At 30.9% G+C, this 23,416-nt stretch overlaps 4 protein-coding genes across 5 annotated transcripts; 2 read left to right on the forward strand and 2 right to left on the reverse strand.

Annotated features, from left to right (window-relative positions):
* Positions 1 to 2,198: 2,198 nt before the first annotated feature.
* Positions 2,199 to 3,818, forward strand: LOC105788893 (glutelin type-D 1). Its single transcript, XM_012615962.2, has 3 exons — positions 2,199 to 2,532; positions 2,692 to 3,412; positions 3,497 to 3,818. Exons 1-3 carry the CDS (start codon positions 2,337 to 2,339, stop codon positions 3,648 to 3,650), a joined length of 1,071 nt encoding a protein of 356 aa, XP_012471416.1. The 5' UTR covers positions 2,199 to 2,336; the 3' UTR covers positions 3,651 to 3,818.
* Positions 3,819 to 4,853: 1,035 nt separating this feature from the next.
* LOC105789704 (dirigent protein 24) lies at positions 4,854 to 5,728 on the reverse strand. The gene has a single exon (XM_012617069.2). It carries the CDS (start codon positions 5,710 to 5,712, stop codon positions 4,978 to 4,980), a length of 735 nt encoding a protein of 244 aa, XP_012472523.1. The 5' UTR covers positions 5,713 to 5,728; the 3' UTR covers positions 4,854 to 4,977.
* A 6,643-nt stretch (positions 5,729 to 12,371) lies between these two features.
* LOC105788894 (protein SODIUM POTASSIUM ROOT DEFECTIVE 2) lies at positions 12,372 to 13,485 on the reverse strand. Of its 2 annotated transcripts, none has more exons than XM_012615963.2 (3): positions 13,052 to 13,485; positions 12,902 to 12,980; positions 12,372 to 12,795 (listed from the first exon to the last, which is right to left on the reverse strand). In XM_012615963.2, the coding sequence occupies exons 1-3, from the start codon at positions 13,436 to 13,438 to the stop codon at positions 12,608 to 12,610; spliced, it is 654 nt and encodes a 217-aa protein (XP_012471417.1). In that variant the 5' UTR covers positions 13,439 to 13,485; the 3' UTR covers positions 12,372 to 12,607. The 2 variants fall into 2 exon arrangements, with proteins under 2 accessions (XP_012471417.1, XP_012471418.1); XM_012615964.2 differs by having other exon boundaries at positions 12,902 to 12,977; positions 13,052 to 13,483.
* Positions 13,486 to 16,651: 3,166 nt separating this feature from the next.
* LOC105788896 (60S ribosomal protein L35) lies at positions 16,652 to 18,087 on the forward strand. The gene is made up of 4 exons (XM_012615965.2): positions 16,652 to 16,786; positions 16,917 to 17,052; positions 17,147 to 17,303; positions 17,801 to 18,087. Exons 1-4 carry the CDS (start codon positions 16,783 to 16,785, stop codon positions 17,873 to 17,875), a joined length of 372 nt encoding a protein of 123 aa, XP_012471419.1. The 5' UTR covers positions 16,652 to 16,782; the 3' UTR covers positions 17,876 to 18,087.
* The last annotated feature ends 5,329 nt before the right edge of the window (positions 18,088 to 23,416 follow it).

Raw genomic sequence — 23,416 nt, forward strand, 5'->3', positions numbered from 1 at the left:
CTCAATCATTGTTGGTTCTCACCCGCAAGTCAACCTTGTGTAGTTCTTCAATGTCCTAGGGTGACGGTGAAATACTTTGCCTAAACCCAAACTTGCGCATTACATGATCAGATTCATGCATCTTTATTGTCACAAAAACTATTAATGGCACATTGACGTGCCAAATATTGTAGTTGACCAAAAATTTGGCCAAGATGCATTGTTGAATTCTCGAATCAGCGTATGACATCCATTCAAACTATTGTACGAAATTATAAATTTTATTAAGCAACTAATATTAATTTCAAATCTTTACGTAAATATTATATAATTTAAAATTTTAAAAATTCAAAAACTAACATCGACTTTCGATCGTTGATCTAACGGTAGTCGTGTGACACCTGATTCCCTTTAAACCCGAAAATTAGGAACCCTCAGGGGATCTAATTGAATAAGACCGTAAGTTGGCAGTCTCCACTGAAAAATCAGGACAAATTAGAAACGAAATTGAGCATGGTTGAAATCTTAGTTTGGTTCAATTGGATTAAAATCAGTTGGTTCGTTAGTGGAAGACATAATGATTGCCAATAGATGGTCTCTAAACAGTTGAAGATTGTGTGCGAGGGGCTATAAAAGGCTGAGAAGTGAATCCTCAAAGAGATTCCTCCAAATTCTGTTTCGCTTTTTCCCCTTATCCATCTTCCATAAAAAAGCAATAATTATGGAAAGCTCTACTTTGAGTGGTGATCATAAAGAATTAGTTGGAAAAGTAGAAAATCCGAGAACTTGGTAAGATCCTAAATCTTTCAGTGTATGTAAGATTAAGGAAATGAAGTTAAGGGTTTTTCAAAACTATTTTAAAGGTTCTGCATGTTTCTAGAAAACTAAGTTTAAACTGGGATTATTGAGTTTAACCCATGAATTTGTTGTCTTGCTTAGCTTCCAAGAGAATGGAAGCTCTGGCGTCCGAAAAAGTTAAGCGAACAAGGAGAAGAAGTATTAGGTGAGTTTCTGCACTCCAACCCTGAATTGCTAAGTATGCTGAAAGTCTGCATGGGTCTATGAGTATCCGTCATTATAGTTTAATAGGCATGATCCATGATGTTTCATTTAAAAAACGCATGTATTGCATATGAAATACGGAAATGGGTCTTCATCGAGATTAGACAAAGTTAGGATAGGAAAACAGGTGATTCTGTTAGATACTACCATACGATATTGCTATGTGCACCCGTGATAAGCAAAGCTTCGACCTTACGGAGAGGACACTGCGGTGTTCAAGCGTCAATGTTAGGAATTGTGAAATGGATGGAAGGCAACGGTGTTCAAGCTGAAAAATGTTACGACATTATGATGAAAATGAGTAAGATCATAGTTGAAAGAAGTTATGGCATCATGTGTTGGTTCGACAATAATCCAGAGTAAGACTTTAGTTGAAAGAAGATTTACTCTGAATTTTTATTTGTATTTATTTGAAATATTTACTCTTAATTTTTTGACATATTTAATAATATTTATATCAACATGATTAAGAAGAAAAAAAGAAGATTTAAAAAATGTTGCAGGGTGAAGGTGTAAAAATAGTTATAAATTGAAATAATAAATTTTATTTTCAAGGAAAGTTAAAGATGATAGAAAATGTTAATTCTGACCATAATTAGTGATTTAAATCCAAGTAATTGTTGAAAATTTACTTTAAAATTCACATTTATCTTCTTCTTTTTTGAATCATAATAACAAGAAAAAAATCTAAACAACAAATACGACTTGAACTCAAGTCACATTTGGAGCAAGAAACACCCTTAATCGTTAGGACATCACATAGAACTCTATCTTTTATCTAATCTTTTAATTTAGTTATTTATCTATTCATAAAGAAAGCATCAATTTGTTTTCATCTAATCCTTTTTCTAAAATATATTCCAATTTGATTGATATCCAAATCCTAATAAGAATATTAAGAAACGAACCTAATAATAATAATAATCAATTTGAACTTTATTTATTAATTATAAATCTGAATTAAATAATACCCTTACCAAACTTATTTATTATCTGAAATCTTGATTTAATTAAGATAATTAAAATTTCTGAAATGTAATAATAATATGATTTTATTTTTAAAAGACTGGACTTTCCATGTTTGTTTCCAATGAGATTTCCTGTTTGTTAACAATGATTTCCTTTTTAATAAGTTTTAAAAAAATTGGACTCTCATGGATCATCAAATATCTTCCATTTCACGCCTATAAAGATCCTTTCAATCACACCTCAATAGATCACCGCTTTCACTACTTTCAATTCTTCATTCCTTCTGTCATTTTGGGTTTTACTCCTTTTTTTGTGAAATCAAGGAAATGGATCTTGATCTTTCTCCAAAGCTGGCAAAGAAAGTGTACGGTGACGATGGTGGAAGCTACTACGCATGGTGCCCCAATGAACTCCCTATGTTGCGTCAAGGCAACATTGGTGCAGCCAAGTTGGCCCTTGAGAAGAATGGCTTTGCCCTCCCTCGTTACTCTGATTCTTCCAAGGTTGCTTACGTCCTTCAAGGTATCATTTTCTTACAAGTTCCTCTCCTTTTTCCATTTTGTGTTTCTGGGTTTTTGTTGAATCTTTATGATATATGATCAGAGTTGGGATATGAAAAAGACCCAATCTTTCTTTAACGGAAATATTAAATAGCAATTGAGTTGAATTGTGTTGATGTAGGGGCTGGTGTTGCTGGGATTATTCTCCCTGAATCAGAGGAGAAAGTGATTGCAATCAAGAAGGGTGATGCAATTGCTCTTCCATTTGGTGTCATCACTTGGTGGTACAACAAGGAGGACACTGAATTGGTGGTCCTTTTCATGGGGGATACCTCAAAAGGCCACAAACCAGGCCAGTTCACTGATTTCTTCTTGACAGGCGCCAACGGCATCTTTACTGGCTTCACAACTGATTTTGTGAAGAGGGCGTGGGATGTGGATGATGACACTGCCACGGCCCTAATTGGTAACCAAAAGGGCAAAGGCATTGTCAAGCTTGATGCCAATTTCAAGATGCCTGAACCCAAGCCCGATCACCGCAAAGGAATGGCCTTGAACTGTGAAGAAGCTCCGTTGGACACCGACATCAAGAATGCCGGCAACGTCGTGCTCTTGAACACTAAAAACCTCCCTTTGGTCGGCCAGGTGGGTATGGGGGCCGATCTCGTCAGGCTGGAAGGTAATGCAATGTGCTCCCCTGGCTTTTCTTGTGATTCAGCCTTGCAGGTTACGTACATAGTCAACGGCAGTGGTCGTCTCCAAGTGGTGGGCGTCGACGGCAAAAGGGTCCTGGAAACCATTGTGAAAGCCGGCAATCTGTTGATTGTGCCAAGGTTCTTTGTTGTTTCAAAGATTGCTGATCCAGATGGTTTGTCATGGTTCTCAATCATCACCACCCCAAAGTAGGCTCCAAGACTTTGAAATCCATTAAAACTCCATTGATAAGCAAATGATTGAAACTTAACATGTTGTGATTTGATTTGCAGCCCTATGTTCACCCACTTGGCTGGAAGCATTGGGGCATGGAAGGCGATATCACCTGAAGTTCTTCAAGCAGCATTCAAGGTTCCTGCTGAGACAGAGAAGCTTTTCCGCTCCAAGAGGACCAATGATGCCATCTTCTTCCCACCACCAAAATGAAGGCCATCCGTTTAGCTATCTTCTGCTAGTTTTTTTTGTTTTTTTTTTCCAAATAAAATGGGTTTTAGTGACTACTGAATTGGAGTATTAGTGATAATAAATGTTTTTCTTCATTTGGTATATGTCAATGGATGATATGAATATCAATGAATTAGGTGTTTGTAAGTATTCATTTGTTTGTTTTTTCCTCTGCAAATTTTCATACTGCATTTGAAGGTTTCATAGATTCAAACCTCTGCAAATCCAGAATTGATGAGAAAATATTAAATCATTATAAAATGACTCATGATTGATGAAAGGGTATAAATTAGCAGCAGCTTTTGCGGAAACACAATCCTTTTGCAGATTTTGCAGATTTTAAAATATCTCTTATAGAGAGATTTCGGCATAAACCTTTATTTATTTATTATAGCCATGGTTGAATGGAATTGTTGTAAAAGGATGATCATTATCTCGTCAACTAGAATTTGTTGGACCATCCTTCTAGTCAAAAATAAATTATCATTCGGAACTAATGTATAGTATTGTGGTTACGTCTTAGAAGCTAGTAACCAAAATACCATTGGGGATGAAAACCCAATACCTACTCCATTTGAGATGAGTTACTCTTTTATTTGAATTTGTATATGCTTGAATATTAGTAATTGTAGTAAAATTTGATCTTGACCCTTTGCTTTTTTTAGTAATACGAACGAGTTTAAGTAATTGTCTAAATGAAGCGAAATTGACTGAAGGGCCGAACATAAATGAAAAAGCCCCTCTTATGCATACCTAAATATCATATAGGGTTAAATGAAGTGGACCGGTACCGAATGGATGTATGGAATTAAAGTCTATATATCTAGTAGATCCATATAGGCGATCATATAAAGGGGATGATTTTAAATCGAAACAATTTGATGAATGCCTTCTAAAAGTTCATATCAAATTAGTACTAGTTGATGAGAGTTATTTCGAAAACAAAAAAAGTAAAGTCGAATTTTTTGTTAGTTATTCTCTCAATTCGAATAAAATACAACTGGATCTAGTATGTATGAGTTAGCGATCAGAATCTATATGGATAGAATTTATAGCGGAATCTCGAAAAAAACAGTTTAGTGTTTTAAATTATTTTTATCATTAAAGTTAGTTTTAAATTTGAGATATTTCAAGTTTATAAATTGGGTTTTTTAAAATTCGATTTTGGGTGGTTTTAGATTTGGGTTTATCTATCCATGTGCTCCTGGAAATGCTTTTCTTTCTTGAAGAGCAATTTTTACATTATATTGTATTTTTCTGTTTTATAGTTATAGTAGTATTTTATTATTTTTTTAAAAAAAGAAGAAAATCAGTAGCGAGTTATGAATACACTAAACTGCAAAAGGGTGTCGACACCATCAACGGTGTACTGGTTGGTGTTGGGAAGGGTCTCAACGACGGTATACCCTTGAGCATTTTCATATTTTCCGGTTCCACCAACAATAGCAATAGGAGACTCAACCGCAGCCGTACGGTGAACCCCAAAGAAACTAATAGCATCATCTTGATCATGATCATCTTCATCATGGAACATAGCAGTGAACGCCATCGTATGACTGCTACCATCCATGGAACTAGCCACATAAAACCCCTGTGCTTTACCCATTATGGAAGACCCATATTCACGTCCTTGAGTCAGTTCATCATCTATCACGGTCACAGCTCCAAACAAGAGCCTTTGTAAGGTAGCTTGTGATGGCAGTGGTATGCCTTTATTAATGATGATCCCATTGCGTTTCTTGGAGAAAGGGATTTCATTGGCTCGGCTAGGTGTGGGCCTTTTGGCAATGGCAATCACCCCAGCAACAACCCTTACCGATGGTGTTGAGCCACCAAATATATCATGCATGTAGAATGACAACGCGGGGGTCGACGAGGGTTCCATGGCGGGACCGATTACCGGTGTGGTATTAGCTATGGGTGTTGGACGAGGTGGGAGTGTGTCATCATGATGAAGAAATCTTGTTCCATTGACATAGTATTTCATGGTGATGGCTAAGAGCAATAGGTGCAATGTACCCTTAAATCGTAGCTCTTTCACCATTTTAGCTTAGTGAAATGACAAGAAAATTGAAGAGCATTTTTTATCTTAAATAAACATGATCAATTTGTATGCTTGTATATATGAAAGAGTTAAGCAATGGTGGAGTAGGGGAAAACGGGAAATGGAGTGGTTCGGATCTTTCTGTGTTTTTCTTCTCATTTGTTCTCAACTTTGGTCAAATGGAGTTGTTTAAGGTTCAAATTACGACTAGATTTAGTCCATATTAATTTTACATATTTTAATTATTTATTTTATAAGGTCATAATTAATTTAAATGATTAATATTGTTATTATTTTATTTAAAATATTGATATATTTTTTTTTTCTTAGTATACCTTTTAGTATTGAAAGTAAAACTGTTCATGAGTTAAGTCAGACTTTAATAAAATTCTAGGTTTGTTTAATAGGCTCGGGTCTAGCCTAGCCCAAAAAATAGGCTTAATTTTTTGCCCAAACCTGGTCCAGATTATAGATGCTAATCCCTACCTAGCCTAGCCTGTATTAAAATTTTATTTTATTTTTATATAAAATTTTTAAAAAGTATAATACATCAAAGGTACTAAAACATTAAAATAAATATTTCCCAACAAATTGAAAATAAATTTAAAAAATTTTATATTTAAATAACACTAAGATTTATGCAACTTAACAAGCTAATGCATCTAAAAATAATAGCAAAATTAATAATAAAACAATAGTTATTAACATTCAAACAATAACAACAAAATAGTAATAAGATAATAGTGAAATGATAGCAAAATAGTGGGAAAACAACTTTTTTTTTTTTTTAAAAATTCAAATCGAGGACCAAAGAACCTTACTTGAAGCCCGACCTATTTTTTAAATAGACTTTATTTCTTTGCCTAAATCTATTTTTCTGATTTATATTTTTGTCCAAACCCTCACACTTTTTGAGTAGAGTTTTAAGTCAAGCCGAGTAACCCGACCCATGGATAGGTCTAGTTGGGAGTAGAATCACACTATAACCCAAACCTAACATTTGATCTTATCAGGGTGCATCTTTTTTTTTTTTTTTCCTTAAAAAGAACTTGGTTTCAAGGGTGGGACTAAGTTTCTATTAAGAATTTCAAGTTGGGTTGGGTTTTCATCGAATCTGCACTATCTCGACCTCGAAATTTTTTAGCAAAATATCCTCTCTTTTTTATATTTTATAACTAAATTAATGATTTAATTAGAATTTCTTTCAACTTTTAGAAGACTTTAAGATTTTTTAGTAAGCTTTAGTTAAATGTTTTTAATTTTTAATAAAAATCATTTAATATTTTTTCTTTTCAGGTTGGATGTAAGGATTAAAATTTTAAAATAAAATGGAATTTAAAACTAGAGATATAAAATGCGGATGGAGTAAAGAAAACCATTATGCCAAACCTTGCTGTCATCTTTACTTTTAAAATAGTTTTAACTATTTAAATTCACTAATAATATTATAAAAATAAATTATGAAATTACAGAACCAAAACCTTGGAATTATGTTTGGTTTAAAAAGTGTGAGCCTGAGTCCACTTAGTTAAAACATACAGGGCATTGACAAAGCCCAATAGGTCCAATTTAGTTTTGATAGGGCTTTTACAACTCAAACCATAGCCCATTTTAGGATTAGAAGGATGAACTTGAAATGACCCATTTGACCCTTGCATAATGAAACTCTTTTCTTCCCATCCCAAACACATTTTATCAACTTTTGTATTGAAGAATTAGTATATCAGTTGGTACTTGAATTTGATATTTTTGTTTCTATTTCTATTTACTTATTATGCAAGTGATATTTCTATTTGGCAAAACTTATACATTTTGGCAACTAAAAGTAACAATATTAAATATTTACTGTTTAATTCAGTTTTAGGATTGATTTGATGAAAGTTAATTGCTAATATAATTATGTTTGAAGTTTCATGATTGTGTTAACAAAATAAAGTTTAATGTTAATTGTGAGTTTGTTGAATTTTGAGTTTAATTTGTTAAATATTGTCCGATGATTGTATGTTGTTGTTTTTAGTTTTAAGGTTGTTTTGATAAAAGTTAATTGCTAGTATTATTAGTAAATTATGAATTTTCATCAAATCAACCTTGAAACCTAGACTAAACACTAAAAAGAAATTAACAATATTTTTTAGATACCAAAACGTATAGCTTTTGTAAAATACAAAATACCACAATGATTAAAAAAACATGGTATAAATACCATCTTGAAACTAGTGCAAAATTTAGGTACCTAACAATATATTAAGCTTAAAAAACATTAGTTACAAATTTTACACTTGTTTAAAAGTCTTTTAAAAATTACATTTTATTTTTAAAATAAAAATTATAATTTAATCATTCACATCTTTAGTGTTTTTTTCTTCAAATTTTACAATTAATATATTTGTGTAATTATACAAAATTTAAAAGTAAATCATTATGAATTCAATAAGTATACTCGATAATAAAATAAATTTTAACAAAAATATTAATGATGTATAGAATTGTACTAAATTTTTTAAATTGAAAAAGCTAAGGAGGTAAGCAAGGTGTTGGCCCTCCCTTGGTTAAGTGGGTTAATATCAACTCCAATCCCTCTTACTCATAAAATATTAAATTTAAGCTTTTGTAAGCAAATTATATCACAATATATTTTCATGTATAAAATGACATAAATCATATTTCATATATATCATTATATATTTGTCTAAAGTTAATATATAGTTTAAAGATTTATCCCATATAAAATTTTATAAAATAAATATAAGAATACCCTTAACTTGGATCTAAATATATGAACAAAAATTAGTATAAAGAGAAAACATAAATTTTCTTTATCATTTTGGCTAAATGCGTTAAAAGGGTTGGAATCAATTCCAGTCATCTAATCCTAAAGGTAAAATTATACTTTGCTCCATCTAAAAATATAAAGATTTGATTTGATTTTTTAAAATTATAAAGATATAAGCTATTAAAATGGTGAAATTGTATTTTTGCTTCGTCAAAATTACAATTTAATTTTGACTTTCCCTAAAAAATGTTCTGATTTCGTCCTTGATTGTAGGATTATATGCACAACCATATCAATGCCCACCCTCATTGCACAGACAAAAACCAAGATACCGGACGAATGAGACCAATCAAACATATCATTAAGAAACTAAACTACCATTAGTGAGTCTAGTTCAACAATTACTTGCAAATGCTGGGATTTAAATTAAAACAGAAATTAACAATTAATTTATTCATGACATTGATGGAAGAAACAAAAAAAATTGTAATAAGTCAAGTCTCGAGATAAGGAAAAAAGTTACAAATATTGAGATTTAAATTCCTACATTTAATATCACTCTTTAATCTATACACGTTGAGTTGAGTGATAAATAATTCGATAAGATTTAAGACTTCAAAGTTTTGATGGTATAATCAACCATTCAATATGTTCACAGCTACAAAAAGAAAGTGAAATTAAACTTCAATATGTTCAATATGTAGTAAATGTGGTAGCTTTAAATCATAAGATTAGATATTTCAAAGATATCGAAATTCTGATTTTGTCCATAATGTATACAAATTAAACTTCAAATTTAGTTGAAGCAGATACAAGAAACAAGACAAGAAGCATGGAATCTTCTTTAAGGTAGATTTAGAAACATGGAAAATCTTGGTTATGGGGTCAAAAGGGGGGGCTATGGTACAATCCCTTTGTTAAAGAACCAATCTCCTTGTGTTTGTGGGATAAGATTAATACAACCAATTTTACTTTACAATTTAATCAAACCAGATGCCATAAGGATTGATGAGTGTTTTTGGTCCATCTGTCCCCTTTTCAGTCTGTCACATTAGGTCTGCTTCTTTCTCCATTCTTCTTTGAGGGTGGGTTGATTAACAAATAACAATGGTTGGGTTAAATTTAGGGATTGATTAACATCTGATTTATCAGTATGATGATGAGATATCTTTAAATTTTAAACATTACTTTAACTCTCAATTAACTACTTGTTTCTCATTACACTAATTGCACTTGCCGCATGTAAAAATATTTATTAAATTAATTAATTATGAAAATTGTAAGTGCGAACCATTGTTATTGCCAAACTTTCAACGGCTCTTTCGCTAGTTTTATATACAAAATAAACTAAAATAATTGGAATAAATTAAAATTTTAAATTTTTATTTAAATATAACATTTTAATTCCAAAAGAAAAGTGGTGCGCCGACCCAATACCCAAATTTACGTTATGGAGATCTTAAAATAATCTCTAGATGCTAACCCTTCCTAACTTTCCTTTTTTTTTTATTTTTCTACTATTTTCTATATCCTGCCGTCCAATTTTAGTAATAAAATGAACAACTACTCTAAAACCTACCAAAATATTTAAGACCCTAAAGAAAAATTGTAAGAACGTAAACAATATCAACCATTCATTTTATGACACGTATGTGATTACACGTTCCTCTCATTTTATTTTTAAAATTATATGATAACGTTTAAATTTTAATTTTTATACCATGTTTAAATTTAAAATTAATTTTAACGTAATTTGATATCTCAATTTTACAATATCATTAATTAATCATAATGTGTTCTACTGATAAAAATGTTGACATGAATTTTTAAAATTATTAATACCGTTAAGATTCTTTGTTACATTGATTTATTACAATGTCTTTATTTATTATTATTATTATTATATGACTACCAAATGAGTATTTTGTAATCAAATTTTAACATGTCGCACTAATGAATTAATAGAAGCATTTTAACGGTATTAACAACGGGAGTTGAATTTTTAAATTTATAACCATAGTGTTTTTATTTTAAAAAATTGAGATTTTGTTTGTAAAAGCAAATAGAATAAGTACAATTGTAGAAGAGAAGAAGGTGACATAAAGTTAGCCCCACTCGATTGGAAAAAATAAATGGTGATGGACTTGCAATCAAAAGTGTGCCAACTCATCATTTTGCTTTATTTGTGGGGAAGCCATGTTCAATGTTTGTCCAACCTTAACATGCTAATTTAGAAAGACTTTAACTTGAAAATCTTAATTAAAACAACTTTTTGAACATTAGACATATACTATTTGGTGTTATATGAAGTATGATACAAAGGTGAAACGTGAAGCTAAGATTGGTTTCCTATTACCAAATACTTACCTAATTCAGGGTTTTCCATCAACCTATATGCCTTTGACTAACAATAAAGAGATGTTGATCTTATCCTAAGTTTGATCCCTAAAATCAATGTTGATATGGCTGTGCCTGGGAAATGATTAAAACTTTTATTTTATAATTTCAATTAACATAAAATTTTAATAAATATATTTTTATTGACTTCTTTTCACGTGTGTTATAATTCAGTAATTGCAATTTTATTATAAATATTTTGTTAGATTTATTTAATGTAATTGATCACAATAGTATCTCTTATATCTTAGTGCAATTTAAATGCTAAATTCTACAATTAGCTTCTATAGTTTGAACTATTCGTAAATATTTGGACATTAATTTAGTTATTTTTAATAATTTTTTAAAAAATTTGAAATTACATACGTAACGCCGCTTAACTTGTTATTTTCATATAACTCACAAAATTTAGTTAACGGCTTTAATAGCTATCATTTAAACCAAGATAAATCAAATTAGATATCATAAACAATTTTATGCATAATAAATGTGAATTAATAAAATTTAACCCAACGACTTTATCTATACTTTTTAAGTTAGAAATGAAATTTGCAAAACTAAAATCGATGAATTATAAAAAGTCAAGAACTAAAAACATAACTTACGCATGATACAAAACCTAACATCAGAATTAAACCTATCGATTCTTGGCTCATCCAGAAGACAGAAGGTAAAGTGCAAAACAATTTTGTCACTGCTTGTCTCCCTAATTTCTTCATACTGCACTTTATCATTGCAGTAGCATGTCACGCGAGGGGCTCAACTCAAAAGCTCATGCTTTGGGGGACCAAAATCATGTTGGTTTTCATCACAGTCTCCCTTTATTATTATGATTAAATCTAACCCTGAATGAAGGTGGTGATGCACACCCTTTTTCTGCAAAACTTTCAGACCCTTGATTATGGAAACCATTTGAACATTGTAATTAAGAACACCTGTGTTGGCACTAAACAATGTATTGTTTACATCAGAATAGACCCACCAACACCAGGGCTACACCACTTCTAAATCCACATAAAGGGTAAAAAGCTGGGTTAGAGGATAAAGAGTTTAATATATTTTAAATAAAATTGAGTGTTAAAGGAGCTCAATAACCAGGATAAAATCATACATTATGTGATGGAGGAGTCAAAATAAAATTAAAAAAATTGGGAGACAAAATTAAAAATTTTATATTAAAATGTCTTAGATTGAATTTTTTATTTATAAGAGAGGTCAAAATAGAAAATTTTATTTAATAAAAATGCTAAAAAAAGATTAAATTGAATTATTAATACTCGGGAAGAATTAATGTTGGAATTATACCATCAATCATGGAGGCTCATCCCCAGCTATGTTATGTAGAGAAATGATTGTATGAAAATTTCTTTTTAATAAATTTGTCATTCTCCTATTAAAAAGTCATAAGGATGATTTGGAATCAAAGTTTCATACCATTCCTTCTCTACCTGTTATCCGGCATACAAAAAAAAGGGGGAATATTTAGTGATGATTCCATTTTACTTGCTCCAAGTAATGATGAAGATGATCAGAAAGCATAAGTACACCACATTTCATCTTTAACAATTGTCTCTTAAAAGAAACGAAAATGTTCAGACAATAATCCCCAAAAAGCTTACATTTGATTTGTTTACATTAAAACTCAAATGTTAATTAGTATCTAAGCACGCAACTAGACAAGGGGAAGGCCACTCTTTTTTTTTTTTTTTTGGAAAGGAAAAAACCCTAGTACTGCTTTTTGTTTTTTATCTGCAATGGAGTTTTGAGCAATGGAGGTGCTGCTGCTACAGTTTCAGCTGGCCAGAACTGTGCATTTTTTACCCTGGAAACGCTTGCTAGCACATTTGAGGGAGTTACATCACCAATTACTGTCACTTTCTTTGTGGCCAAATCTATACTGAAGGATGTCACTCCTGCAATTAACAATTTTGCACAAAAAGAAAAAAAATTACCCCATGGCTTTAAGTTTCGTGCATAAATTATCTAATAAATGTAGCCCATTTTGGCTTAGTTAGTTACCTTCCATTTTTGAAATATGTTTTCTTACTTTTCCTTCACATCCTTTGCAATGGATTGACACCCTCAACACCACTACCTGCTATTTTTTTGAACCACAACTTAATTGCTGTTTCTTATGATCAAAGCAAAGAACAAGGATCAAACACTAACCTGGTCGTGAGACCGAGCCGACGAAGATGATTTTAAAGCCAGAGAATCTTCGGTGCTTACACCACGAGACGGAACCGCCGGTGAGACGTGATCGGAGTCTGATAACCAATCTACAAAGCGTGTATCACTTAGGAGATACCTAGAGGAACCAGGAGGACTGTTGAGATCATGAATATCAGCTGAGCTTTTTCGACGTACATCACTCGGCTTAGCAGAGCTCTTTCTACTCTTGTCATGGTGGGGCAGCCCTGGAACTATAGGTGCATAAGGCTTCGAACGTTGCCGGTCGAGTGGTCTGTGGCCGCGACGGACCATGGAACGATGGTCCAAGCTAGAGCAGATGGCTGTTGAAGCTTGAGAAGCACAGAAAATATCCATTCCTTTCATGTTAGGAGAAAGAACAGATAATAGAGTTAGAGGGCAAATTAATCTTTGTTTTAAAGCAGGTGAGATTAAGGGATAGAGGGGGACTTTGGTCCCACATTGAAAGTTTTTGTTATTTAATCATATACATCGGGAAACGTGATTGAAACTTGGACCTTCAAAGTTGTGATTAACCTTAGACAGTATTTTAATGTTACTCAACTTTGTATGAAATGATTAGTACCACTAATACTATTGGGGGTATATAGATTTTGAAACCAACTAGCTTGCTTCATATATCATTGGCTTATTTGTTGGCTATATAGCTCTTTGAAATCCCCCAATAATGATGTTGAAATCATTACAATGATCTTCAGAGAATGGGTATTAATATTGGAGATAGATAAAACATGATGGAATTTGGATCAATTCATCTACATATTCTTGCATTCGTGTGTTAATCTAGAGCTACTGTTATGAACTGCTCACAATTATGAAGCCACGGTGTAAGATGAAGATTGATTGTAATGATTATGCCACTTTCCCATCATAAGGGTCCCCTTTTACATGGCAAATCCCAAGTTCCATCATCAATCAATTGCACATTGATTACAGCATTTAGTGTCCACCACTTCTGTTATCAACGTACTTTGCTGCCTTTGCAATCTACATATTCTAGGATATGCTTTTTAATTCCCCTATCTCTATATTTCTACCTATGTAATCCCCATTGTCTGTCTTGAAATGTTTGTATGCCTATTATGTGAATTGTCGCTGGACTAATTAAATTAGATCATTTCATGGTTGATCATCTGTCCAGAAGGGCTTATGCCAAGCTCTTCTTTACATCATTAAGAAACTCTCACACTATATCACTTTCTTCACTTTTATCAAACCTGATACATGAAGTATTAATTTTGTCTTGTTTTACTCCAAATTAATCACAATACTAAACAATAAAAACTAGACACGTATTGGCAACCATCCATATTTAGAAAAGTCAAAGATATGTGTATCAATATGTTGGCACTGGGAATAAGAGATTTAAGGCACTGAAAGTGGGATTGAAATTTAGCATGAGATATTTGCAATTTTTGGTCCCTAATTGTATAGTGACTTTGCAAGTTGATCCCTGAATCTCAAATATAAATAGGCCTAATCATTTCTCATTTTTATTATCCCCCCATTTGCCATTCTCTCTTTAAGGCACTGTTCTCTCTCTTTATTTGTAAATTTTCACTTGTATTTTGGAGTGAAATATATTTGTTAGTGCCCGAGGACGTAGGCAAAATTTGCTGAACATTACGATAGAGGGATATTATGGCTAAGAAAGACCTGGTACTTAAGTGATCCACCTCTCTTTCTTGGGAATTGAGCTTAGTGTGATTTTTCAGTACAATAATTTTATTCTTTTACACGCTTCCGCACAACAACACGTGACTGGATGTAGTACACTTTTTAAATAAAATGAGACTAAATTGATAACTTAAGTACCACTTTTGACTAAAAGAAAAATCTTTAGATGTCTAAACAAGAGAAAGGGTATGATTTAGAGGCTAATTTTATAGTTAAGCCTTAAAAAAGATTCCAAGATACTAGTCCATTATTGATAGCTTAGTAAGCTTACTACATTGTTAGCACAACACTCCAAACACTTTTAAACCCTAACCATCGAGTCCTAAGACATGGTGTGAATTACTCTCAACTTTGAAGCTCATATATAATATGGAAAAGATGCTTTTTCTTTTCTTTTGTTCACATGAAAGATAAACCCCCACAATCAAGAAAGTGTTTTTTGGGTGGGGACTCATCTAGACCAAATTACAAAACAATGAGTAATTCCTCACCAACATCAATAACATAACTTGCATCATTACCATATCATTCTGGGGATTTAAAATGATGTTTTTCTTTTTGACAAATAATTAATGAAACTAACAAAAAAAAACCCTTAATTAGTTTGTATATAAATAAAATAAAATAAAATCAAGGATCCTAAACTTTCCATGAAGCACTAAGCATGAAAAAACTGCACAAACAAATACATAAATCACTATAATTGTTATATACGAATACGAATACAAATACAAATACGAATTATTATATGTCTAAATATGTAGGCAAAACAAATATTTAAAGTATGGGATGTACGGTTATCCATGGCAATTCTATGCATCTCCCTAAGTCAAACCTTTACTTTATAAATTAATAAATAATCACGCGTTTAAAGCTGTGGGGGGCTTTAATTAGTGTGCAGATTAAGAGTAGTTAATTTCCCTCCCCCTTTTTTTTCAGATCTATTTTTTTTTCTTTTAATCGTCTATAAAATGCAAAGAATTAGTTATTAAACTCTGCCTTAAAAAGCAGCCAAAAAAAAAATTGAATGGATGCACTCTACTAGATATATTTCTTTTAAAATAATAATTGTCCAATAAACGAGTTTCAAGCAAGCTTTAAATGATTTATTAAATGAATTTTAAACGATTATGAATAAATTTATTCGTGAACATAAATATATCTTATTCGTGTTTGGTTCATTTAATAAACGAGCATAAATATGTATGGTTAATGTTTGCTTATTTAGCTTGATAAATGAATATTAACAAATAGAAATCAAATTTTTATCGAATACTCTGCTCATTTATGGCCTTATTAATTTTATTAGACATTCTCAACCAATAGCTTAAATTTTAAATTAATATCTAAACTTCACAATTTTCTAATTAATTGAGCCTTTAAAGCACTAGTATCATGTCATTTAGGTTCTTCCATTACCCTATTGTTAGCTTAGATGTTAAATACTACATTGGATCTAGCATGGAGCATATCTGTTACACGTGAATCAAATGTCAAATACGTATATACTTATTGCATGAACAACTTAAATCTAAGGTGTCTAGCTCAATGTTGTATGAACCGAACCAAATTGACCTGTCAAAATGAGAATTGATAGGGTAAAGAGAGGTAAAAACTGGTCCCATGAATCAATATGGGCTAATTGAGTTGAGTTTAAAAATTGGTTGATTCGATTTTTATAATTTTTAATATTTAGTAATTTATTTTATTTGAACTGGATGGTTTAGAAATCAGTGATCTGATCGGTTCGATTATCTATTTAATTTCAAAAAACATTGGTTTAATTTTTTTCATCAACAAAATAAGACTGGGCTTTCACAAGCTCAAAATGTTTTTAAGAGCCCAAAATGTTTCAATTATTGGCCCATGAAAAATGAAACAAGGCCTTTCACACGCTTTACCAAATTAGGGTTTATTGGCAAACTGATATTAAAAGCGCGAAAGTCTATCAACTTTCAACTTTGCACTCTCCGGACCTTCATCACCACAAAGGGAGAAAGAGGCAGCCACTCATGGGTAATGATAATGACAATAGTAACAATGAAAAACCCATTTTTAATTTTGTTCTTAGATTTTCGTTTACATCAATTGTTTAATGATAGTTTTGTTAATTTCTTCTTTACATTTTTTTGGGGGTTGTTTATAGCAAGGATTAAGGTACACGAGCTAAGGGACAAATCAAAGACGGAGCTGTTGAGCCAGCTCAAGGAATTAAAAGCTGAACTTTCTCTACTTCGTGTAGCGAAGGTCACTGGTGGTGCTCCCAACAAGCTCTCCAAGATGTAACTCATTTCCCCTCTTTTCTTTGATTTCCATTTGTTTTTTCTTTCTCGATTTTAGTATGGGTTTTTGATTTTTTTGGTGTTGGGTTTTTAGTAAGGTTGTGAGGCTATCGATTGCACAAGTGTTGACAGTGATATCCCAGAAGCAGAAGGCTGCATTGAGGGAAGCATATAAGAAGAAAAAGTTTTTGCCTCTTGATCTCCGTCCCAAGAAGACCAGAGCTATTCGCCGCCGCCTCACCAAACACCAGGTTAGCTATGGGTCACCTTCATTACTTTATTTTCACTTTTGTTATAATACGGCTACTCTTTTTATATTTCAGTTATTGGCATTTCCAGATCCTTTTGTTTTAGTAATCTTCTATGAGAAAATGTATGGAAGTGGAATTATATGGTCCTAAGAAGTGCCCTCTTTTCCGTGGAGATATGTTGAACTTACTTGTAGACCTATCACTTAGGCTGCTTGAGTTTGTTTTGGATTGGTTCAATCTAAGTTGGGTAAATCTGAGTTCTAAAACATTTAGGGTATTACGGGTTCGAGTACTTTTAAGTTTGGATCAATTAAGGGTTCAAGTTATTTTGGGATCAAGTCATTTGGACTTTTTAGTTGAACATTTCGTGATGGATCATAGCGGGTTTAGATAATGTCGCATCATTTCAAGTTACTTGTTTGGACATGTAATTAGGCATCTAGGGTGTTTATTATGTTGCTTTTGACATTGAGCTCTTGGGTTATGTGTTATGGCAGCAATCTCTGAAGACGGAGAGGGAGAAGAAGAGGGAGATGTACTTTCCACAGAGGAAGTATGCCATTAAGGTGTAAGCTTTTCAAATTTATATTACGAGGGATATACCCCTTTTTCTTCATTAGATTTTAAATGACTACACAATGATATGTTGTTGTTTAATTTTCATTTCTTCGTATTTCCTTTTATTACCTTCATCTTTCTCACTACTATGAACTGTTGGAACCTAGAAAGTGTTTTTGTGCAGTTTTTTCTTTTATAATTTCTGGATTGAAGGCTTGCTTCCCTACTCCCATCTTACTCGTGTTTCTCATTTATGGCGAAAAGAAAACCAAATGTGGCTAGAGAACCAGTAAAATTTTGGACGGTGTTATATGAATATGATCTAGCTCGGCCTATTGTCATATTTAGTTTATATACTTTCATAATAAAAAATACAAGTCCCAACAGCTTTCACTGGTACGCTGGTGATCAGCCACCGGGGTAAAGACACCACCATAATGTGTAGGGCACTAGGAACTTGTTAATAGAGGTGGGTTTGGATTAGGACCAACTCAGTTTTAGATTTTTTCGGGTCTGGGTTTTCTTGGACTTGGATTTAATACAAAATCTAATTTAATAAAAATAATAATTTATTAAGATTAAATTTTAATAATATTATATGTATTACTAGTTGTAGACATGTAATATACAAAATTACATATAACTATTAATACTATATCTTTTGTTATAGTCTATCATCTATAATATAATAATAGTAATATATATTAATATTTGCAGCCATGGTTATATAGTATATTATTATATAATGTAATAGGGCTTTCATGTATTACTTAATCAGGCTAGGAATGTGATGGTAATTTACCCTGAATAAATAAAATAAAATAAAATATTTATGTATTTAATTTGTATAATGAACTTTATTCTTAACAAATATTTAGATTAAATACTTAATAATAAAATTTAGTTGATAATTTTTAAATTTTAATTTTAATTGAGAGTAAAATTGTTTCAAAGTTGTCTTGCATATATTTTCTAAATATATAAAATTATGGATATAAAAAACTTGTTTTGGCAGACTGTATCTTAGCTCAGCTGACATCAACATTGTTGCCAAAGTAGGAGGACGTGGGTTTGGACATGTTAAAGTGTGTTTATCCTCTTATTTAAGGTTGGGAAGTTGTTATGGTAGGTAAAGATATTCTATAAAATAACCTTGTTTATCCTCTTATTTAAGGCTGGGAAGTGGTTATGGTAGTTATAGATACTTTAAATTTTAAAAAAACTTGAAATCACATTTTGTTTTAGTTAAAGGCTAACCCATATTAATAGTAAAAAATAGTTGATTCTAGTTATTGATCTAAGCAAAACTATAAATAATTAAATCATAAGAATGTATAACCATAGGCGGTCACAATTTCTACACAGCTTAAATGGAACAATTTTACTCATATTCTACAAAAATTAATAAGTATTTCATATAAATACAAGTGCTAAATTAAATTCGTAGCTAGGGAAAAATTAGAGGAAAAACCAAACTTGCAAAGAATATGTTGAACTAATAGAGAAAATCAAGTAGTAGGAAGGAGGCAAATTATTAATAGACTAGTACCCTAAACCAGTATAAAATATCGTTAATTTTGTCTTAAAACCTTTTTTTTTTTTAACTTTCCAATCTACAAGGGAAGTAACTTTCCCACTTTAACTCGTAAAGAAAAGTTAAATTCAAGTAAAATAAATAAAATTTAACATACCAAAGTGTTAAAATCACTTTCCAAATGATTTTTTTACAATCACTTTTCAAATGATTAAATTTTTATGAAAGGGATCACTTTTATCGTACAAAAGCTACCTTAGGGTTGAGTTAATTATTAATATTATTAGTTAATTATGAATTTTCATTAAATCAATCTTAAAACGTAAATGAAACACTAAAAAGTTAATACCGTTACCTTTCTAAAACTAAAATATATATTTTCTTTGTCAAATTAAAATATCACATTATATTACAATTATATCATACTTGAATATCACACATAAAAGAAACGTTGTTTTAATGACTTTGATTTTGGTTACGTCACTAAAAGCGGCACTTTTAGGTTTGTTTATAAGAGTTGATTAGGTCAACCAACATAAAAAAAAAGGAACCCTAAAAATACATATTTTGTTTCTTCTTAAAATTTTTGAGGCTTAAAATTAAAGTATATATATATATATATTTACTTGTAAAAATATAATTTTATTATTTTAATATTTTATGTTTTATCATTTTAAAGAGTTAGATTAATTTTATAATATTTTAAGGATTACTAATTATATTAGAAATTTTAAGACAGTGCATAAATTATGCCACGATTGAGCCTAATAGTGTATGCATTTATATGATTTGATATAAAATAAATGGAGATGTGGTCAACTGAAAAGAGTAGGTATTTAAGTAATTTTATTTTCCTAATGATTCTGGGAAATATAAATTATAAATTTCAAAGTTTTGGCTAAACCTTGACCCCAAAATATACATTCCAATTTTGAAGTTGTACATTAGTGATTGGTCAAATTCTATAGAAAAACCATATATCATGTATTGTTTTAGATTGAATCCTTTAGTGAATTTTCAATACAAAAGTCGACCTTGAATATTTGGTTGTATCATTGCATTTGAAAGTGATTCGATTGGAATGATCACAAAGCTTGGGAGCAATACCCTTGGACTTTTTCCTGTTTTAGGTGGCTATCTCAATATCTATATATATGGTTTACTTTACTATTTGAATGTTCTTAGATTGTGTCAATATTTGATTACTTAGAACGCTACTGGATTGGTTATTAAGATCAAGAATCGGTCAATATACTAGTTTGAACAAGGAGATGGAACCGATTGAATCAGAAATTACTCGAAGTGGGTAAAAATAAAAAAAAAAAACTGGGACAAAAATCAATAATTGACTAGGTTTAATTTTTTATTTTATTTTATGAATTATATTTATCTATTGTTGGTCTAATAGTTGAATTGATTGAATCAGAAATAAGGGTATGACTAGTTCAAAAATATTAGAACACTGTATATGACACTCTAATATTGTACAATGTCATCACTTGAAATTTTATATAAATGTTATAATTTTCAAGTGATGATGTGGTGCAATTTTAGAGTGTCATGTCATCATCGAACTTTTATATTTTTCTTAGGGCCAAAATGAATTTAATTGTCAAATTTAAGTACCAAAGTTGACAAAAAAAAGTATAGGTACTAAAATGGACCTAGTTGTAAAGTTTGGGGGCAAAAAATTACATTATTTCTTTTAATTTTTTTTTGAGTTTGTGTTACTTTGGATTTGGATTGTTATGAGTGTGTGTTTAAAACCCCAAGTTTCGGATCAGTTCATTATGAGTTTGATCAATTGATTAAGTGGTAGTATACTTGTCCATTATTGTCATTTAAAGGGCAATGATTCAAAACCTACCAAATGTGAATGCTCGCATCTCTTTGGTAGGTAGTCGTGTGCCTAGTCTGATATGATAAGATACTCTTGCTCTATTGAACTCGTTGCCTCAAATATTTTGACTTTTCAAAAAGTTATAAGGCAAAATTCCTCGACTTCAGACAATATCAACTATAACGGAACTTGAAAAACTTGTAAAAGAAATCGGCCTAGCCGCTTATTGTTGAGGGGGAGCATCAACACGGCTAGTAGCTTAGCTGTAAATTGTTGTTGTAACATTGTTGAATATCTTCCAGAATAATGCCCTTCATTGTGGGTGAAGAAATTGAATTTAAAGGGTCAACGTAAATTCTTGTGGGCAAAAACCAATGTTCTTATGAGGTCAAATATCCTGTTATCTGTTGCCAGTATTCTGACTTTTGTTAACTGTTTAAAATCCGAATTCCGACCATCACACAACACTTTAACATAAATTTGTCATGAGCTGTAAGATCATTGGCATTCTCATATATTTTTCCTCTCCGATGTTTGAAATTCTTATTAATTATTAGCTGTCTCTATGTTTTTTTTTCCATTAATGGCTGCAAAACCAGAGGCAGGAAAAAAAAACCCGTTGTAAAAGGCGTCACCATGCATGGAATTGTTGTGGTTTTGTCGTTGAATTTTTCAAATTGATGCATGGTGGAATTCGAGAACATGTGGTCAAGCATTTACCAATGTTCTTCTAGGCTTATTGGAGTGGTTGATTAGTATTTTTTTTTATATAAACATATTGTAAGTATTATTAGGTTAAGCTCAATATGCGTATTTTTAAAACCGTATAGTTGAGAGGACCATAAATGAAAATTTAGAGTAAATTAATGAGAATGGTGATTTCATTTTGTGTGTGTGAAGTTGATGTTTTATGTAATCTAGTAACAAAGCCAACTACTTTCAAACAAAAGTTCTAGATTTAGACAAACAAGAAAACACAAACATGCTTGGTTGGCTACAACAAGAGATAGTGTTATACATAGTAATTAAATGAAATTGGATCCATTAAAACGGTAAAAACTTCTATTATTCTATTATTATTATTATTTTTAAATTAAAATTGCTTTCGATTAAGTCTTAGTTCGATTGATATGGACACTGTTGATCAATGCATGAGGACATGAGTTCGAATGCGTTGAAACGCATTATCCTCTTATTTATGGATTAGAGAGAGGTGATTCTAGACATTGTGCTTAATTAATAATTAAAATATATCTTAAAAAAAAAACCTTACATATTTGGGACGGTATAATCCATCTAAAAAGCCCATTTTACTTTTCAAAAAATAGTAAAAATTATATATTTGTAATTCATATTTTATATATTTTATAATTAAATTTAAATTTAAATTTAAAATTTTTAATTATTTAAATTGAATTCAAGCTAGATCGGATTGGTTCAACTTTAAAATTTTTTGTCTAAACCTGACCCAAATTTGGTCGGCCTATTGGGCAGAGCAAATTACCTGGCTCTTAGATAGATCTAAAAAACACCAAATTAACTCGTTACTGCTTCGTAAAAAAAACTCTTATTACTATTTTTTTTTGTTTATAAGAGGATGTTATTTTTTTTTACTTTAATATACAAATAAAACCCTAAACATTGCGTTACTATTATTATTTGTTAATTTTATTTAATTAATCAAGTTATATCTAAAAATATAAACTTTAGAGTATTATTATAGATATTGCTATTGATCAATAAAATTGTATGTTATTTTTACTCTTTTATCTCTTTATTTCATAACAAATATTAACTAAAAATTTTTTATACGCCTAAAATGTAATTTTATAGACTCATTACAACATAATTTAAGTTCATGTAAATAAACGAGAAATTATTTTATGGGTCATTCCCACCAAATCATCTATGGTTCATTTCTAATTATTTAATGATATTTTAACAATTTTTTCGATATCATTGATACATAATTTTGGTAATTTTTTTTACCTTGAACCCCGAATTCAAACTCGTTTAATGTTCAGGGTTTGAGGTCAAGCTAGAGATTCAAAGTTTAAGATTTAAGGTTTGAAATCTATAAAAAAATATTAAATAAATAAAAAGAGAGTATCCGAGGGTAAGGGTTTATAAAACAATTTGTAACCTCAAAAATCTTTTGAATAATAAGAGCAAGAAAAGATT

Source organism: Gossypium raimondii, chromosome 2 (assembly GCF_025698545.1).
Source record: "Gossypium raimondii isolate GPD5lz chromosome 2, ASM2569854v1, whole genome shotgun sequence".
Lineage (NCBI taxonomy): Eukaryota > Viridiplantae > Streptophyta > Magnoliopsida > Malvales > Malvaceae > Gossypium > Gossypium raimondii.

Bases quoted from the DNA above. Each gene is read 5' to 3' on its own strand.
- LOC105788893 (XM_012615962.2), top strand. From the start codon at position 2,337: ATGGATCTTGATCTTTCTCCAAAGCTGGCAAAGAAAGTGTACGGTGAC. The intron at 2,533-2,691 runs GTATCATTTTCT...GTGTTGATGTAG, and splicing joins GGTTGCTTACGTCCTTCAAG to GGGCTGGTGTTGCTGGGATT. The intron at 3,413-3,496 runs GTAGGCTCCAAG...TTTGATTTGCAG, and splicing joins TCAATCATCACCACCCCAAA to CCCTATGTTCACCCACTTGG.
- LOC105788894 (XM_012615963.2), bottom strand. From the start codon at position 13,438: ATGAAAGGAATGGATATTTTCTGTGCTTCTCAAGCTTCAACAGCCATC. The intron at 12,981-13,051 runs GTTAGTGTTTGA...TCAAAAAAATAG, and splicing joins CGGCTCGGTCTCACGACCAG to CAGGTAGTGGTGTTGAGGGT. The intron at 12,796-12,901 runs GTAACTAACTAA...TGTTAATTGCAG, and splicing joins ACATATTTCAAAAATGGAAG to GAGTGACATCCTTCAGTATA.
- LOC105789704 (XM_012617069.2), bottom strand. From the start codon at position 5,712: ATGGTGAAAGAGCTACGATTTAAGGGTACATTGCACCTATTGCTCTTA.
- LOC105788896 (XM_012615965.2), top strand. The intron at 17,053-17,146 runs GTAACTCATTTC...TTGGGTTTTTAG, and splicing joins CCCAACAAGCTCTCCAAGAT to TAAGGTTGTGAGGCTATCGA. The intron at 17,304-17,800 runs GTTAGCTATGGG...GTGTTATGGCAG, and splicing joins GCCGCCTCACCAAACACCAG to CAATCTCTGAAGACGGAGAG.